Genomic DNA, 20,889 nt, shown 5'->3' with positions numbered 1-20,889 from the left:
CACAAGATCATACGTGTCCATTTCACATTTTTTAATGGGAGTATTTTCACTCTCCCATTTAAGAGATTAGTAGCCTGGGAACATTGTCGGCTAATGGCGGGAGGTCCCGGGGCTAAAGCATGGCACCAGCATGCCTACATCATTAGCCCCGATCAGTTAAAGAAATGAAGGACCCGAAAAGAGCGCCGAGATGCCCGAACTTCAAGTTGAGATTCCCTCCCATTGAAGTGCTCCTTCACCCGCAGGGCATTGATGGCAAGCCAGTGCCCCTCGAGAGGGCGGCACATTATAAAATCAAATTGACAAAAAGTAAAATGTGTCACATTATTCTGAAACAGGAGCTCTGTAAACAGCATCCCAACTAGGGATCAGCTTCGAACAAACACTGCGCCCGTGAACCACGCACATACTGTGCGCCCGCAAAGTACAATGTGCCTTCGTCTGTCGTAAATCGGAGGTCCCGTGAAAGCAGCAGCATTCCGTTCGCCCGTGTCTTTGGCGTGCTCCCCCCCCCCCCCCCACTTTGGTACACACCAGAGGCACTGGCCTCCCTGTACAGTGAGCACCGGGATCTTCACATGAAGCAAAAGATAGTGCCGTCAGTCCACGAGCCAACATATCAATGTGAACTAGAGCGACGGTGCTGGTGGGTGTGGGGACTGGGTCACAGGCTGCTCTCGCCTATAAACATGAACATCGCAAACAATGGATTGATTAGTGAACGTGACAGTCTACATACTGTATGCAGACTAGCCCGACCGCCAGTAGCGCCCCTTATGCCTTATATGAAAATCAAGGATCAAGTGCAGTGGTCATTTTGGCAGCTGTCCTCGTGTGACAGAAGGAGATCCCGCTGAGCGCGTACGAGATTGCTTTACTTGCAGAGGGGGAGTGATGCCAGCTAGCGATTATCACCCACCCTCTGCTATTCCAGTAATCACAGGTCACTGCAACAGCGGGCGGGAGCGAATGGCGCTGAGAAAACAGCCCTTCTGCTATCGCACCTCAAATCAGCAGGAAAGCAACTGACACTCGCTTAGAGTTTGTGTTCTTGGCCTTTCGGAGGTAGAAATATCCCTTCGCTAGTCTAGCTCTTGCCATCTACTCCAGGGTTGGAGGTAGCCACGTGTAGTCCCATCAAGTAAAGTACCCTTCGGACCACTTCGTTGTAATAATCATGCCCGGCTAAAGATGTGCAGGGGCCCATTTCAACACGATGGTTTGGGGTAGAGACCCTTGGAACCTAAATCATTCGTGAGTCACCCGTGTGGCGCTTGCATTCTAAAAGAGACAAAGAAATAAACCAGGCGGTTAATAGCCGACGATTATCATGAGACTGCCAGCAAGCAGGAAACGGAAACACTAATACCCACTGATTATTATTACATCGTTTCCTTTTAACACCGGTTCCTTCTCATCAGTTCCTTGCTGTCAAAGAAGGATTTATAGCTTTTTGATAGGCATTTAGTGCTTCAGCTCCCTGCTGGCAGGCCATCTAGTGATCATCTGCGAATATTAACCCACATTTCTTTGTTTTAGCTGTGTGCTTTTCAGCATGGTCTAAAGGGCTCCAGCAGAGGAAGTCATCTATTGCTGTATTATAAGAAAGCGGATTGGCAACATAGGAGCAGTTGCTGGTGCCACCCGAGTCGCCTTTCATTTGAAAGAGTTGAAATGCCCAGACGCTGTAATTGGTAATCATTCTGTTTCAGTCACTGTTGCACTGCATTTGTCTCAGCACCTAAAGCAAAGCACTACCCCCCTCTTCCCCCATCTGGATCAAGTACACCAAGTATTGTGTAATATTCGGTCACCTCACCAGCAAGAAGAGGCCCCTCCCCCTCAGCCCATTCATCAGCCACTTCATCAAGGTTTTTTGTGTAATCAATCACCCAGGTGGCATGCAGTACAAGAACCTTTAACATAATGAACTTGCTGAAGCCCTCATCAGTCAGCACATTTCATAAATACACCCCCCCACCCTTCTTCCAAGCAGAAGTATGGAATAAACAAGACATCACAACGAAAGAAACATGCAAGGAAGGCGAGCTAGGAGTGACAAAGGAGAGCATGAAAGATTGGAGAGCAACCTTTAAGGGTAGCGAGACAAAATGAGAATGAATCCAAGAGTCAGAGAGCGCTCTTAAGAGTGGGCAGTAACAAGCAAACCAAGATGAGATGCCAAGGGTAGTGTCTTCCACGGGGAATAAGCAGTCAACAGAAGTGGCAGAATAGGGTCGCCTTACCCTAAACACTCAGGGAGCTGCCAGACATCTCCTTGGCAGTGTTGCATCTCAAAACCACCTTTATTCTGGGATTCTTTTTCGTTCCAGAGCTCTGGTACCATGATAGAGAAGCTCTGGGGCACAGCAGAACGGAAATGAGATGCTGCAGATGCCACGTGTGCCAGCACCTCCCTTTGTACCTTGGCTTCATTCTGCCCACCCAACCAGCCTATGCGGGTTACAGAGAGTGATCTGCAGGATACAGAAAAGTGGATGTACTTGCATAGGATGCCTTTACTTTTCTCTTATCCTTTTAAAATGCACCCAGCTCCCCAAGTATCCTCTCCCTTCACGGAACCGCTGATCCCCTCTGGCTTAATTAATCCGCTGACAAAGTAATGCAGCAGAAAGGGGAAAGCATCAAGTGCACTTTCTGGATTTAAAACAAAAAAGGGGGATCGGATTAAATAACAAATCCTCTTGGGTGAGATGAGCTCCAAATATACAATATTGTTTTGCAGTGAGCACATTTTATTTCTGTAAAATGGCCAACAATGTTTACTCAAAACGTTGTATAACCTTAATGTTGCTCTCGAAAGGCACATAATATTCTGCAACGTAATCTTGGCCAAAGCCCTTTGGAACAAACATCTCAGTATTTCAGAAATAACTTTGCATTCACTGCCTCTTATGGAGCCAATCGCCCCCCCCCCCAAAAGGTTTGCATTTGAAGCAGAGGTTTTTTGTTTTTTAAACTACGGTGTCACACATTTATACCGCCTCAAACATGACAGAGCAGTTAGGGCTACAACGTCTTCACGATTTAACCTTTCATAGGCAATTAAGTTTAGAAGGAAGTGGCACAATGAATAACGATTCTGGTCAATTTGCCTTGCAATGTAAATGTGCACCAAAAACAAGATATCACTTTTTACATAGCACGTCATGTCAGATTGACCCTGCTTCGAAGCACGTTAGTATATCTGTTATAGTCAGGCAATTTATTTGTGCCCAAATTATCAACCTCCGGAGAATGAGCGGCTGAGTCAGCCCTTCCTTGTGGCATGCAGGCTCCATGATTGATGCATGCAATCATCTTGCTGAGCTATCTTCACGGATCACTACTGAGTTGATAAATATGAAGGCATATGGAACAGTTCCAGTGGCAAGCAGCAACAGCCAATACTGTTGGCTTTACAAACTTTCATGGTTGTGGTTGAAGAGGTGCACCTATACATTCATCTGGTCATGCAAAGTCCTTAGTTCCCAAATGGGGGCGAGGGAATTGTGTGGCTAGTAGCTTCAGACTTCACATTTTGCACCCTGCCGTTAGGAAACCGAGGGACTTCAGGTAATGCAGTTTACTTCCCACTTTCTCACAAAATCCTGGAATTTGCGCGATATAAAATGGGGTCCATTCGCCTACACCATTTTTCCAATCTGCAGTTGTGTTAGGATACTTTTGGTTAATTTCTGGTCTGGCCTTAGGTCTACTGCAAGAAGGAAGTAATAGTCGAGATTTTGAAAACGCCCATTGCCACCAGTTGACAAGATGCTGGTAACAATTTGTGCTTCTGTTGCTGCTAGTATACATCACTCCGAATCACTGTGCCCTTGTTGTCTTTAGATCAGTCAGGCCAGTAAACTGAATCAGCTTCAGGTGCATAAACCAAATGTTTTATCCTCAATTCCTTTAGGATTGCCATCAGCTCTCCTTTCTGGACCATCAACAGCATTGGTTAAGACATGCTTGGAACACCAGCACTCTAATTTCCAGCAACAGTCTCCTCTGCTTGGAGGGCTATCAGTTGCCATTGCACGTTTAACCGATTCACAAAATGCCTTCCAGATTTTGTTTCAATGCATGTTGGATACATGGCATTTGCACATAAAAGGTCACTTAGTCTAACACTGGGTCTTCCTGCATGTCTGCATTCCACTGGAAACCCATTACAGGGTGTCTGCCATTGCGAAGTCCATTCCAGACTCCTACAGGACATACTCGTGTAGCCACCTTTAAACAAACAGCACCTGTGTGGAGGTGATCCCAAACACAACACAGAGAATCACTTTTAAGAAGAGAGCTGCTTTCCTCGTCCAGCTGAAGCTGCCAACAGCCCTTGCCTCTTGTGACGAAGCAAGGGAATTCGTCACTTCTCTCCAAGGCCCCCCCCCACCCCCTGGCCCCCAATCTACCCCTTGTGAGGTTAGAGTGGTGATCCCGCTCAGCAACACCCACTCTAGAGGCAAATGGGACCTCACTGGGAGAGACTCCCCCTTAGGGGACAAGCACGGAACTCCTAAACCATTTCACATGATGGCATATATGGGACTATCCAATCTGCCAAAGGGTTTCAAGTCCTGAGACTGGACATGAAGAGAAAACTAACTTACACCATTATAAGGAAGAAAAGGAAATCGTCCCTTTAAATGAGACCTCAAATTAACTGAGACGAGTATGTTGCAGGAATAAATGACAAACCAAGTCGAAATAGTGGGATGCAGACGCAGGAAAGGGAGGCCCCCTGGACGCACAATACCTGATGGAGGCAGAGTGAAAGAGGGACATGAAGCCAGCAACAAGCAGGTCAGCTCTGAATGGCAGAAGGAGACGCTGGAAGCCCAGCATGTGAGAGAAGGGGCCATGGGACACCAAACCTCAGTAGTGGCGTGGCCATGAGGAGTTCGTAGTGGGTAGACTACCCATCCAACTACACTGGCACCACCAAGAAAAAAAGCAGCCCAAATGGTCTGGTTACCCATGGAGGTACCGAGACCCTGTGAAGGAGGAACCTCAAGAAGAGGATGGCAGCGAAACCAAACCGACCATGCAGAGGAACAAAAGAGAAGGTACCAAGCCAATATGGAGCCCAGAGATGTTATCCTGGAGTTGTGACAGTAACGGGAGAACAGAAAGACCATGAGTCCAAAGGGAACTGATGTAAATCAGAGATACTCGTTCCAGTATAAGTGACTAACGCTGGAAACAAAAGCAAATGAACTTTAACTGTATTATGTGAGAAAGAGAATCACAATAGACACCGAGAGGGAAACCGGTAGTGCATGGGGAATCACTACCCTGGGAAGAGGGGAAACTATCCCATTATTCAGCAAGGAAAGAGTGGAATATAATAGAGAAAATATTGTTAACTGAAATACAGGGATACTCTGAAGATAAATAATATCTAAAAGAGACACGGTTGTAAGGAGCAGAGTCGACAATGGCTGAGGACAAGCAGTCGGCCTGCTATTTCGTTTTCTGGAAGGAGACGTCAAAAACTCAATCTTGGCGCAGAGCGCCGCAGAGTCTCGCAGAGTCTGCAGTTTGAGGTGGTGAGTGGTGTGCGATCAGCTGGTGGTTGGGCGGCCTGAAGGAACATTGAGAGTACGTCAGTCTGACTTGTGGTGGGTGTCTAAACTTACATGCTACGTGTTGTGCCTTTGTCTCTTCTGCCCTCCCAGTGACATTTCCCTTCCTCTCATGGCCACTTACAACCTCTGCACCCGCTCTGTTGCTCTGTCCCTGCCAAGCTTTCCCCTCCCAGTGACCTCGCCGGCTCCGGGTGTCTTGTCTGCTCCTCGTGCCCTGGAAACCCAACCCCAATGCTGAACTTTCAGGAGCAGTTCAACCCTATCCTATCCTATTATGACAATTACCTGCTCACGAGAAGGCGCGACAGGACGACTTGCCATTAACCACTTAACGGGACAAAGGGATCCCAAAGATGGCACGGGCTGGAATTGTTGGCGGCTTGTTTGAATGCCCATTTAGCAGGAGTAACAACTTCCTCTTTACGTTAATTGTTTGTCGTGGAATTCTAGAGGCTACTCCAACTTGATATACGAAAAGGTCTCACCCATTCTTGAGACTGACTTTGTATTCAGGAATCCTGGCTTCTTGAGTCTTCGAATGTGGACGGATATCAATGTCTCCTGAACCCAGCATAAGAGCACTAAGGGAAGACCAGCCTCTTGTCTACTGTTTGGTATTCAGAATGATATTGGTATTACACCAAAACCATATGCCTCCCCAAATGCATTAATCCAGGCAGTCCATCTGACTTGGAACAAAGACATTGATGTTGATATGCCCCCAACTCTAGTGCTTAACCTGTACTGGAATCCTAATGTAAGAACGCAAGAATCTATCTTTGGGTATATTGAAGATGCAACATTTTAATAACAGCACATGTTATGTGGTTATTTGAACGCATTGTGTTTAGATACTACGGATGTGAGTGGTCCGACTCAATGTTTCGGCAATGAAGCGTGGGAAGGCATGGAAGGAACTAATGAGTGGTTGGGATTAGAATATACTGAATGGTACGATTACAGCAGATATGCTGTCAAATCCTACCTGGCATCATGGTACTTGCAGCAGTATTCTGTACTACATTGTCTCTGGCGAAATCCTGCAGTTGGATACATCTATGACAGTAAAGAAACCAGACCTTAGTGATCATTACCCCCTTGTCCATGGAGCTAAAGGTGGTAAAACAGGGACAGGAAAATCCCCAGTATGAACAGAATAAAGAGGCGTCAGTAGGTGAGAACATATTTCGCAGGAGCAAGGCGAGTATGGTTAGGTTCTATGGCATACATGAGCGTCCGTTTCCCCTAGATAAACTGGAGCAAGCCATGTTAAATGACCCATATAAAAATGGGTTAACCAGATCTACAACGCTATGCCCCGACCCAGTAATAGAGGCACCATTTTGATAAATCATGCCTTTGATCCCGCCATTCAGGCAAAGAAAAGAGAATTGAGACGGGCCCTTAGACTCTGCCCTCCATCAGAGAGTGACCACAGAAAGTCTCTGAAACAAAAATACAAACAATGGCTTTGGTTTCATAAATACAAGGCTCTGTGAATGACGCTTAAGAGATGCTGCAGTTGGTTTCCTCAAAAGATACAACATCATGTTGGCGAGTGATCAATAATTTAGGGACATCATTGTCTAACTCTCTGATCCTATCGGAGAGCAAGGATGGATTAATCACTTCACGCAAATATATAAAAAGGAGACTGTGGGGGGGAAAGCCAGCCCAGGGAACCGACTGCAGGTCTTTTGCACCTGGCATCAGTAAGAACTTGCGCGCCCCGGGGCCTGATGGCCTGTCCAATGCCGTTTTAAAACTTGATCCCGATCTCTGGGAGCATAGTTTGGGCCTAATCTTCAGTAAAATTACATCCTCAGCACCTATGCCAAAAACCTGGACCCATTCCAATATAGTACCAATCTTTAAGAAGTGTCAACTTTGGTCACTGTGTAATTATAGACCAGTAGCTTTATTGGACATCCCTGCAAAAATGTAAGCGAGTATAGTGCTGAAAGACCGATTGGGCCCAAGGTGCTGGCAGATTAGATGCAGTCAGGCTTTACGAAAGGCATGGAGACGAATGCCAATATGTTTATCTTGAGCGTGTTAAAACACGAGGCGAGGTCGAGACAAGTCTATATGGAGTTTATCATGGGATTTCGATGGTATTGATCGAACATGCCTGTGGGCTAAACTCAAAAATTAGGTTGTCCTGTCCACTTACTGGAGATCTTGGCGGCTTTCCATTGACACACCTATTATAGTGTGCCTAAATGCTCAAGGTAAACTCTCATCACCTATTATCACTATGTGGTTTGAAAACGGGCTGCGTTTTGTACCCTCTACTTTTCAGCCTCTTCGTCTCGGATTTTGCTGAAATCTTTAAAGGCATCCATAGTTTCTCACCAAATTTAGCATCCACTTGCTTGGACTACATGCTTTACGCCGATGCTCTTGTCCTTTTTGACTACACCCCAATCGGTTTGCAGCACAAGCTTGATGCCCTGGCTAAATATGCCAAATCAAATCATTGAAGTATCAACATGACAAAAATCACAGATACACACGAGACAAAAATACAGGAGTTTTCAGTGGAACATTGGTGGTTTTGTTACTTGGGATGTAGAATCCTTGAACTCCACAAGAAACGTAGCTGCAAAGTTATCAACGCTCCAAGGTCTTAAAGCTCGCAACTCAAGCTTGTGCTGTCAACCGAAGTACAGTCATTTTCCCCTGTCTCCGGTCTTAGAATTCTACAGGGCGAAGGTTGTACCATCAGTAACCTTCTGGGGCGAGAACTGGGGCCTCCTGCGATTAGTGGATTGTGATGCCTTGGTGGGTTTGTTTTGGATGAGTTTTACAGCTACCGATGGTGTGCCGGCAGCTGTACTTCGGTATGAGTTGGGATGATCTCTGATAAAATGTAATCTATATTGAAGAACCTCTCATTACTGAGAAATATTCATTGTGCCAAGGAGGGGTCAATTTGGTGGCTGCTAAAGCAACTTTTACATAAAACAAATCTTGGGTTGCCCTACTAAACTGGGAAACAGTGAGCAGATTTGTAAAAAGTATGACATCTCGAATAACACACTAATCCAACCCAAGAAGAAGAGACTCAAAGGATCGAATTTATTTTTTATTATATATATTTTTTTGGGTTTTCGTTTGGTGAAAAAAGTGGTTTTTAACCACAAAAACGGGAGTTGGGAGGGGGACCCCTCCCCCCCCCAAAAAAAAAAAAAAAAAAAAGAAATTCGATCCTTTGGTTTTCGGTCCTTTGACCTACAACCACTCAAAGAGTGGGACTAGATTGGCACAATCAGCAAAGTCAGAACTTATCTTTATGCTCACTTGCTGGTTGATGTCAGGCCAGTCGGAACCTGACCTGAATATTTGAGTAGGTCACCTGGTTAATCATGGTGGTCAAGGGTGATTAGATTGAATCTGATCCACACAAGTGAAATTCTGGGTGACTGGAATAATGTTCTGAGATAGTTGAGTTTGTCGCGTTTGCTCTTCCCCTGAAGAGGTGGAGACATTATGCCATATAGTGCTACATTGTGGATCACTAGAGGTGAGGCGTATGGCATACTTTGGACATTTAATCCAGCCCTATGTTCAGCTTCACCCTGGTAGAGTATGGCAGCGGATTATGAACTCTTTTGGTCCTAATAAATGGGTGACTGCTGCAATTCACTTTTTAAAAGAAGTCCTAGATGCATGAGAAGGGTAACATGACCAACATAATACACACTTTGGCTATGTGCTGCCTTTCTCGAGAAGCTAGCTTATCTATTTTATTCTTTGTTTATGCATATTTTATGTGATGGGATACGGTTTACTTTTTCTTTGTGTTTCTGTAAAAGTTCACATGAATTATTAGCCTGTAATTTTATCTTTAAATGAAATATTGTACTTTCTTTAAACGAAATAACACAAAAATTGAAGAAAAAAAAAAACAATATATAATAGCCCAGAAAGCCAGACCCACATAAGGAAATATACTTTCCAAGGTTACTCACAGCCTATTAACCCGGATGTTAAGGTTTGGCAAAGGTTAAAGACAACCCTAATGGAGAGAAAAGCCAAAAATATCTTGAGAACTATGAATTGATAAAGAAAGTAATGAGGGACTATTTAAAAATTGCATATTAAAAAGAGAAAAGAAGAAGAAAACTGAAAGAAGCAATACGAGAAGGGAGTCATTCGCCCAACCTAAGTTTGCTTAGAATAGTAGTAGCATCAGAGGTCGTTTTGGACAGCAGACTTATTCCTTTAGGACATTCACCAACAAGCACCTTAGTTAGTAATATAGGTAGGGAATAACCCATAGCGACAGGGAAAGCTGGGCCTTTTTCTCATTCTTTAATAAGCATAAATTGGAAATGTCCTCAGAGTGTCTGCGTCCTTCTGACACGCAACGCTATACACTGAAAACAGTTGCATCACGCAGCTTGTGTGCCACCTAATCACCATCTTGCTCCTCCATAACACCCGTTCACAGATTTATGTTATCACTCTGGTTTTATCATGGCAATTTCGATTCATGATAACTTGCAAGAATTCACTCAGTTTCCTAATCATCATCAGCATGCTATCCAGCGTTTGCCTGTGAACCCAGACAAGTACACAATTTGCTTACACCCGTGCATCCAATTCAAGTGGATTGGTTCAGAACTACTCCATCTTTGGAATGCAGTTGGTTCTTTGCTCAATTGATTCTTTGCTGTGAATTAGTGGAATGAAAAGTGTGAGGAGGGGGCGGGGTGTGATTTCTGTGGATCTGTTTTGTTATCCCACAGCTATTTACTGCCTTCTACCATGAGCAAGACCTTCCTAGTATCATACTTCTGCTCCTAAACCCTACCAAGAGTCCCCTTCCCTTCTTTTAGTGACACACCCAGTGGCAGCATCACATGCCTCCATGTCCATGATATCACCCCTGCCCCCAGCTTAAGATCTAGGCACTTGCTTCTTTATGCAAGTTCCTCCTCACCCCCTTTTTCTGCAAACGCATGTATTGTACTGCATTTTTCAATGTATTTAAATCCGGCACTGCTGTTTCAGGTGCTCATGTAATTTCCAGTTCCTTTCTCAGCCTTCTTTGAGTAGTTTCCCCTGAGATGTACAACTTGAATCCTATTAATATTCTATCATAATTATATTGCTCGGTTTATGAAATGAGTACCCTTCACGAGCGGGCAGACCTACGGGCCACTCGACTACAGACGCTTGCTTCTTGGTTGTTTTGTACAATATTTCTGAGGTTGGAGTATTTTTTAATCATAGTCTAGGATCACCTTACAGTCAGCTTTGTCTGCTGCCAAGATTTCTCTTTGTGTAGTTGAGGTTCTGGCACATGCCCCCCCCACCCCGTTTGAGGAAAGTTATATCTGCAATATGCTTTTCTTATTCACTTGCCTGTTTTGTATAAGGAATATATAAATCTTCAACAACTTCTACACCCTTGCCCAATTTTCGAACAGGTTTTGGATTTCAATAACAGTGGTATTTTTTCTGATTACTTTGACAGGATCTTCCTCATCACACTCCTCTTACCGTGTACTGTCCTGTGTTGTGCAAGGACTTAACAGAAACCAAGGACTAAAACTTCTTTGTCCTGTAAGAATCTGGAAGGACTGACTCATGCCCAGCCCTCGCCTCAAAACCATACCATCAGAAAGGGTTGAGTGCCCTGTGCCAATAAAAAGATGCACTCTAAACACAAGTTACCGGTTTAGCTATATACATTGGACAGGGGTAGTCCAGAAGAAGACTGGTTTTTCTACAGCCCATCCCCTTACATAAAAATGAAAAGGCATACTATATAGATAGTACAAGTGACAGCAATTGGACAAGTCCGCAACAAAATGAATCAGTAATGCTTTAGATTTCATAGTCCAAATACCTCAAAAAGGTTTGTCATTTATACAAGTTATATTCTCCCCCTTTCTTTAACTCAGTCTTTCTCACATAAAGAGCTACCATACTTGCACCAGACACTCATCATGCGGGATGGCTACCCGAATCCCAGTCAAACGAGAAATCCCACTTTCCATGCTAATCAATCTCGATCACTAGCTACACCAAGGGGCGTCATTTAGGGGTCGCAGTTGTGACCCCTGAGGTCTCCCTCGCTACCCCTAAAAAAATTTTTTTACAATGCCATGTTCCTGTTTCTAGAGTGGCTGGCTTTCTAGTTCAGGCTTCTTTAAAAATAAAAAAAAATAAAAACACAGGAGTTTTGACAAGTGTAACACTTTGAATAGTGACCCTAAATAAGAAACAATAGGAATAACACATAATTTGTCTTTCTGGAATTCTAAACAATAATTGCTAGACTCATTAAAGGTTTATTTCATGCAAACTTCAAGGGGCGAGTCCCTGATTTAGTCCACTCTTAAACACCTCAAATTCACAATGCAGACAAAATCCTCCATAAAGCATTTAGAGCAGAATAAGCATCCATTTCGGACTATGTATTTTGCTTTTCGCAAGTTGCAGTTATAGCATGTTTTTTCTGCCGATATTTATGGTGATCCATTTTTGTATGATATGTATATCACGTTACATTGATATTGCAACCATTTTTTTTCATAGTGTACTTAAAAACAATGCTATGTGTGACCACTTCCTGTTTTGTCAAGGGGTAAACTGTCATGTTTCATCTCTTCCCGTGATGTCACTTCGGGGTGGGGTCAAATAACATCACTTCCTGTGAGGTCATCAGAGGTGAAGGGTCATGTGATGTCACTTCCGCAACCCCTGGCATTTTGGTGAAATGACGTCCCTGGCTACACCGCATACAACTACTGCTAATGTGTCACCCAAGCTCCTCTGTGCTCCCACTGTCTTCAAGAACTTGCTGTTGCAAATGCACACTGCTAGACTCAACGTCCATTAAAGGATGCCAATGCCATCAGAACACACTTCCACCAAGACATTGAAATGGATGGATCAGGCACGCCTTAAATCGCCAAAAGGGCCCTCATCTAACATCCTCGACATCTGTTCTCAAATTAAATGAACTACAAGCAGACCAACTATGCCACCAACACAAAGCAATCTAAAGATTCCCCCCATCAGACTTCAAACAATGGAACAGAACGCCTCTACAATCAACTCCCACACCACACCACTGGCCAATGAACACTAGCATCACAGGCACACAAGGCTCCAATATGGAGACAAATGCCTCTGTGTTTTGGAAAACAAACTCCTAGAAACAAACTTGTATGCATGCATCAACAACAGCAAAGCTAGCTTGTACGTTTCCTTCAGCCTAGACTTTCCACTTAGTTTCAGATCAGACCAGAGTATCTGGAGACCTTGAAAATGCATGCCAGAGGTACATCGCATCAATCCCAGTAACATAACACAGTAAACCCCCTTCTTGGAATTCAGCACTCCCCTCCACCCCCCACATAACATTAAACGACAAAGTACAACTAACAACATGTAGCATATTTTGAGTTTGACAGCTTTCAACTAGTTTCTGGCCAACCAGTGCTTAAACAACATACACTTGCCTCAACATATGTCAAGTGTCAGCTCCTGAGTAAGGAAAACCTTTCCGGAAAGCAATGAGCAATTCAGCTCTTTCATCACATAAATGAAAAAGAACAAAGGACTACATAAATACAGCAATATTCTTAAGCTAAAAGTTGATAAATATGCAGGCTAGTCGAATTATTGTTTTTGGAACAATATATACATAAGAAAAAACATACAAGAACGTGTATAGGATTGTTTGCTCAGACAGGGATTTTTCAAGCTGTAATCAATTGAAACTGCAGTGTTGAATTTTCTGATTTTGTAATTGAAAAAGTTAAAGCATAAAAATAATAACTGAGGACGGATTTAATCTATTGAAGATTGCAATGCATATACAGAAGAGTCCTTGGGTGGAAGACGTTTATAACTCGAAAAAGGATACATGCAGGTTCTGCAACATTACCACTAATATCATAATTTACAAACAATAGAAACAGTTTAAAGTGAATGCAGTCCTTAGTAAATATTTATTTACGTACACAGTGCCATAAATACACATGCCAGACCCCTCTTTTACATCTTCTTGGAAGACAATGCATAAGTGGTTAAAGGATACAACTCCTCCACGTCTCCCTAAAAAACACAAAGAACATCAAACATTAGAGTGAATGTCTCTACCCTGGTCTCACCAAGTGTGGGACCTCCTGCATCTCTCCTATTGTTCAGGTCCCACCCATTTCTGTTCATCCTGTTGTGCTATCCCTATCCTGATCTAACAAGCGGGTTGCAAGCAAAAATCTTAAAATTATAAAAAAGGAAGCATTAAGTCAATATCACTTCAAATTACAGTAAGAAAAAATATAGACTGATGCACAAACGTAAAGTAAAAATCACCTATCAAATCATTGTTTATTTTTTTTTTTAAAGGCAGTACGGTTCACCCAACTCCTACTCTGCTTATCTCTACTGGAATGTTTTTAAACCAAGGTCTTAATCAGGTAGGTAACCCCTTGTGTCCGACATACCCTCAACCGACTTCCTAGTGGTGCCAATTGTGGCAGTCTAACATTATAACCCTTTCATACAGCCTCAGAGGTACATTTTTAAAACGAAACCCTTTGTAGTACGGATTTTTTACATGCTCAAATTTTCAATTGAGCATAGGGCCTTTATCCCATTAGTATGGTCTCAACATGCTGGTGGTGAGAATGCCCCTGGGGTTCCGAAGTCCAAGGTATGGGAAACATCAGAAGATTTAGAATGCGTGTGTACATTTAGCCAAGATAGGGAGTTAAGTGGGCTGTCTGAGCTCCAGTATGCTACCCATGTAGGTCAGGCATGCGGATGGGTGGCAAGGTGGTCAGGAGAGTGTGCAAGTGCAAGAGACTTGTTATGTGTCCGGCTAGACCGCATGACTTTGTCGTAGGTCATCGCTGCATTCGGATGGCAGAGGGGTCATGCTAAGGCAGTTGAGAATTATACACAGCAAGTTGTCGATTTTCGTTGTTGCCTTTGATACAATAGATATAAGCATCTCTGAAAATTATGTATGTCTGGAATTATCATCATTGTTTGAGAGAGACTGGTTTGACAAAACTGAAGGTAGTCTAAAGAGATCAGTGCTACGCCTCCCAAATTCCATACCAATTGCAGTTAGTGGGAATTGGGCCTGTACTCCATCTTATTGTATTTGTACGTATACCATAAAGACAGAAAGCCCCCCCCCACCCTCTTTAATAGCCAGTTCGCAAGTATAGTTCCGGAAATAGAAACACATTGGATTCCGTTGTATCAAAGACAGATGACTGCTGGTTAGCATGGTATGTAGTCATTTATAGAAAATGTATGTATTAGAAAGATTATGCCCAATAAGCATATCATTAGTGAAGTTACCCATGAAGTTAGCCTGGAACTAAGGGAACATTTTTTTTATAAATAGGTACGACATAATGCATATTTACAATCTAAAGGCCAGTATAAATAAGCTGGATTCAGAAAAAAATGATAGGCCAGGCAACCTTGTGCTGAAGTGTTTACATATAGTGTACTATAATTTTCATCATGACAGTTTGTCAAGAGGAAACGCTATATGAATGGTCAGACTGTTGTAAAATATAAAATATACACTAGTATAGTATACTTAATTAGAAAGGGAGAAGTCTCAAAACTATATGAATATAGTACTTCTGAATATACCATCAACGTGGTAGTACATAGATTAGATATATTGTCTCTAAGGGCTCAAGTCGGGGTCTATGAACACATGTAAAAAGTGAAATATATACAAAATCTTGGTATAAAAAGGTGGCAGCTAGCTTGTATTATTCCTTAATGTAGTGTAAAGCAAACGGCACGTTTTCCGTAGGCCAAACAATCAGAAAAGTTAAGGAAAGAATCAGAGCACAGATCAAACATTCATACTAAAAAGCAAAAATCTCCCGTCTTTCATCATTGTGAAATGCATAACCATTCCATTGCACAGCTTAGATATGTGGTTCTGGAACTGGTTCGTACACCATCCTGGGACGGCAACCTTGCTCGCATTATGTCACAAAGAGAATAATTTTGGATTCACACAGAAAAACCCGAGGCATCCTCACACCTACTCCCTTTAGGTCCTCTGCTCAGGTGGCGAGGGAAAGGCCATCACTTTTGGATCCTTTTGGGGGGTGGAGATGAGAGGGAGGGTCATTGGGGAGAGAATATCCGCAGTCGAGACATGGCATCACCCTTTTCCTTGTGAGAGCAAACCTTACCGCCCCCCCCCACCTCTATAGGCTGTTACCAATCACATCCTCTTATTTCCCCACAGTCACACCACTCGAGACGAGCAAGAGGCTTGGAAACTATTGCAAGGGTCTGGCTTGTCCCAAGAATATAAGTAATTGGAGTCGAAGGGCTGGCACCTGCAACCTGTTAAAAGGTCACAGATGCATAAAATGTGCAGCCACCTGTGGGCAAAGGGAGACTAGCAGGAGAAAAGCCGGGTGTTACGGGCCCGAGAGGGGAGAAATCCTGCTACAAAGGAGGCTACCAAGGAGGGTCCTGCTGGCAGGCCAAGACAATGGCAATTGTGAATAAGAGACTGCAACGCGGAGGCCCGAACGGGATAAGTGAGGGTCAGAGCCTCCGGGCCACCGGTAGCATCTGCAAGTGACAGGCAGAGGTACTGGCAACCCACAGGGAGACACCCAAAGAGTGAGCGCTGCTAGCAAAGCTACAGAGACATGTGCGCGGAACGAAGAGAGAAGACGACAATGACCAGTGAGTGAATCGGAAGGAACACTCGTACCGGGACACTCATGGGGCAACTACAGGGCAGAGGTGACTGACAGATGAGCAGAAATATATGTGCATTTGGAAGTGAACCCAAAGTGAGGGGCTTTATTGAACCATGCAAGCAAGGTTAACAATAAGTGAAAGAAAGTGAAGTATTATTGAATACCGAACTGAAGGAAAGCTTTGACGAGCATACAAATGGAATACAAGTATGTGCGAAAACCACGTAATGAATATTGAAAGATTAATCTTACTGAATAAAGTGAAAACCGAGTGTTAGGCAGAATTATATGCATTACCCTTTGGGAACACCACACACAATTAACAGTACAAGTGACAGTACAAATTCACCTTTGGTACAAGCCATACACAGTAAAGTGGTAGCGATGGCTGAGAAGCCAGACTTCTCTCAAGAGCAAGTGAGCAGTATCAATAGTTACACAAAGGACAGCAATTACTATGATTCAAACAAACACTGACTCAAGGTTTCTGAGTAAAAGAATATACTCTTATTTTATTAACCATCAGTTATAAAACATTTCACTGAAGTAAAGCAGTTGAAAAATCACTTTACCAATACACCACACCACTCCCAATAGATTCTGGACAAGTTTAAACTCAAAATGAAGTGTGAGCAAAATGGCACTCGAGCAATTTTAAAAAAGGGAGGGAAAAACAAAGTTAGGCTAAAATTGAGCGGCACCAAGAGATAAGTAAGCAGGGCAATCTAGAAAGAGGAACTACAGTCAGGGAATCAAATCAAAAGGGTTTAGGGCCAAAGTCAATAGGACACAAGTCTTTTGCTCAAGATCACACAGTTCTGGGTAGTTTGTGGTTAAGTCTTTGCCAAGAGTTCCGGACAAAGTTGGTCAGTAGAAAAGTTTGTCTAAAGAGAAGAGAAGGAAAATCCCTCAGATTGGCGAAAGGTTTCACACACCTTCACCGCGCCTGAACGAAACGCACAACCGGATTTGCTCAGTACCTTTGAATCGAGAAGAAGCTACAGCTGAGGCAGACGTTCCTGGTAGTTCCTGCAGGCTCACGGTTCCTGAAGTGACTGTCGGACTAACACGAATTAGGAAGACTGCACTACCCAGGGAAGAAACCAGCAGCAGAGCAAAGCAACAAATAAAAGGTGCGCTCCTTAAAACCCAAGCAGGGTCCGACCTTCCTGGCTATCCGGCCTACTGTAGCTCTGTACAGCGAAATCGACCAGAGGAGGGAGTCCTGGCTTACAGTTTGGGCGAACTGATTGGTCCCACCAGCTATGGGGAAGAAGATTCCTGGAGGATCTTCTGTCATTGGAGTCTGAAGATTCATAACTGCAGCAGGGCTTCACCGGGCGGTTCAGTCGTTGTAGGGGTCCTCTTCTGTCAGCTCCTTGTCGGTTCTTTCGTTCTAGTGGCGACTCTGCCTTTCCAATCGCAGGGACCTGCTTTTTATGCAGTTTTCCCCCATTCACACAGTGGCTGTCCTGGCGGGGACAGTCACCCAGCCAATCAAATAGGAGTGCGACTTGGGCTACCAAGGGAACCCATGGCAGGGGTCCTAAAACCCCTCCCTCACATCCTGCCTACCCAGACTTTCAGGTGCCCTAAGGAGGGCTTCTGTGTAGAAGCCTGCGAACAAAGGGACCAAACCTGGTTTGGCATGTAGAGTAAAACACGAGAAAGACATTTTCAAAAAGAAATGGCGACTACACCCAGCCGGAACCGTATAAGAACATATATGGTCTAGCGGGTTTAAGTTCGAGGCTACCAAGATAGCCTAAAATACCAAGGTTATTTAAGATAACCGCAGTACAGAAAATAGGGTAGTTACCACTGCCACCAGCCAAGTCTTGATGAAAGGGAGCGAAACAGTGCTCCAAGAGAAACAGACAGAAAGGGATAAGTATTAACCCTTTCCAATACGCCATGTAAGATGGGGTGTACTGGGTCTGTGGATTAAAGAAACTAAAAGTTAATGGCAACTTTACCTGTTCTGGGAGACAGTAGTCAGTCCCAGAAAATGGAGTCCGAGTTGGGAAGTCTAAAAGACAACCCTGTGTCACTGCACTGAAGGTGCTGTTTAACAAACAGTAGAAAAGATGATGCCTATGGAGTAGGTGAGGCTCCACAGTCCAAGAACACACAAATGTAAAACACACACAGCAAAACACATAAGAGTGGGAGAAAAGGCTCACACACTTACCAGGTGAAAAAAATGAATCCTAGAAATCCAGCAAAGCTGCTGAGTGACTAAGTAGGTAAGGGAAATTAGCCATTCTGGAAAATTCTCCCTAACACCGAGTGATGAAAATTGCTAAAGATTGTGAAAGTAAGGTGGTGAAAGAATGAGCACCACAGAGTGAATTAGCCGGGAGAACACATTGTGGGAAAGCCAAGCCACAGAGTGAATTGTTTGGCAGAACACATTGTGGCAAGGCTAAAAGACTGGCAAGGGGAAACCAAAGTGAATGTGAACCAGAACACAGGGGTAGTGACAAAGAAACCTGTGCAGGCAAGGGTTATCGGTTGCGTGACCTGTAATGGGCGGACCGTCTGGTCTGACAACTGCGCCTAGACTGAGGATACCCTACGTGAAAAGCCAAGGAAACTACAGATAAGGAATCTTCACTTATGAAATAGATTGCTGGAGTGAATACAGAGGATATCAATCTGTAAACTATTGAAGAGTCTGAATGAGTTAAAAGTTGACCTAGGACTGGTTTTGAGTATTAAGAGATGGAACAGATTGTCAGTTGGCAAGCTGGACAAGCTAACGTCTTGGGGAAGGAAAACCAAAGACCTTGTGGAACTATGTTGCCTTGGGGAAGGGAACCCAGAGGCTTTGCTGGAACTTTGTTTGGACTAGGGGAAGGGGAGCTGGAAGGTTAGCCAAGAGCTGGAAGAAGCTAAAAACTTTGGAACACTTTTGTTGTTGACATCCTACAGAGTGTTTAGGGTTAGTTGTGAGGGCAAGTACAGGTTTTGGACACAGACTCAAGTTGGACTTACTGACTCAGACTATCCTTAGTTTCTTTAGGTAGGGAAATCCTACCTTAGCATAGGGCAAGTTAGGCCTTACACCATCCTGGCATTTAAGTTAATAAATATATTTTGTTTGAAAATTAAATCTGTTGTCCGTCTTGCTTCATAATGCCTTCACGAAACTCTAAATGTCTTAGACCCGTTTGTGAGGAATTAATCTCCTACTGTACTTATGATGCCTGGTAGCTTTACAATACATCAATGAATAATACAAGCTAGCAGCCAGCTTTCTACCAAGATTTTGTTATATTTCACTTTTTATATATTTTCATAGACCACACCCCCCATCCCCTGACTTGAGCCCCTTAGAGTAAATACATCTGATCTATATAATTTAATACTATATTCAGCAGTACTAAATTGCTATAGTTTGGAGGCTTCTCCCTTTTGAATTAAGTGCACTATAGTATTGTATACTTTATATCCTACGACAGATTGACCATTCATATAGTGCCTCATCTTGAAAAATGGTCATGATGCTATTGTATTACACTTGAAAATTATAATACACTATATGTAAACACTTCAGGACAAGTTTGTTATGTAGCTGTCTTATTTTATCGGGATCCAGCTCATTGATACTGGCCTTAAGAGAATGCATATTTGCCATCTAATCAATTTACATATTTCATATTTTTTCCCTTAGTTACAGGTTAACTTAAATAAATATATGCTAATTGGGCATAATCTTTCTTAAACATAAAAGCCATCAAATAAGCAGTGTTGCATAGCAATTTTCTATGCTATTCTGTAGGTTTGCTAATTAAATTGGCACATGTTTAGCAAAGATAGCTATTTAAGTTACCCTGTTAAATGAAAGCACAGCTCGCCCTGCATTCCCCTTACCTTCAAGGCTCTCTCTGTTCACTGCACGGTTAAAGGGGCTACTGTAGAGAGCACAGCAGTAATCCTCTCCTCCATGCTTGAGTGCCAAAGGTCTGAGAGGGATAGGCATGATTTCTGTTTTCTTTTTCAAATAATTGTAAACCAGAAGTAATCTGGATGGTACTTAAATTAACTATAATCTGTCTATAATCTGTCTGGCAAAGGCAAGTATGCGTCAACTTTATATATATTTTTTTTTAAGCTTGTCTTGCAATTCCATCCCTAAACATTTAAGTTGTTGCATAATACAAAATTACAGTATTGCTACTTTAAAACACTGCATTGTCTCCATGCTTTACAGTAAAGTTTAAGTTAATTTATCTAAATCTCATAGTGTCAACTACATTTCATTTTGTTGGGAAGATGCATCATACTGATGAGTGAACACTTTTTGTACATTATCACACGGCCAAATACATTTGATGGTACTCTAGTTGCATGCATCTTGCAACTGGTGTTTAACCCATGAGCATATCACATACTCTTTGGACGTTATATCTGATCACAAAATACAATATTCCCCCCTAGTTTTCCCAGTTCTAGGCCTGCTACACAATCCACTCTAATTAGTGGATTACTTTCTTTCCTCCTACATAATGAATACACAAAGCTAAAGTTAACACAAAGTAGTGATCAAAATGTCCATCCAG

General features: G+C 43.1%; 1 protein-coding gene across 1 annotated transcript in view; it reads right to left on the bottom strand.

The window, feature by feature from the left end:
- The window catches only part of TMEM216 (transmembrane protein 216), a 180,883-nt gene that overhangs the window by 155,294 nt on the left and 4,700 nt on the right, over positions 1–20,889 (bottom strand). The window contains exon 2 of the mRNA XM_069623871.1: positions 13,660–13,676. Within this exon, the coding sequence (XP_069479972.1) occupies positions 13,660–13,676 (17 nt within the window). The remainder of the gene's footprint in view (positions 1–13,659; positions 13,677–20,889) is intronic.

This window comes from Ambystoma mexicanum, chromosome 11 (assembly GCF_040938575.1).
Source record: "Ambystoma mexicanum isolate Mex_15411 chromosome 11, UKY_AmexF1_1, whole genome shotgun sequence".
NCBI lineage: Eukaryota > Metazoa > Chordata > Amphibia > Caudata > Ambystomatidae > Ambystoma > Ambystoma mexicanum.
The sequence above is the reverse complement of the archived record's forward strand: the minus strand, read 5'-3'. Positions and strand labels throughout refer to the sequence as shown.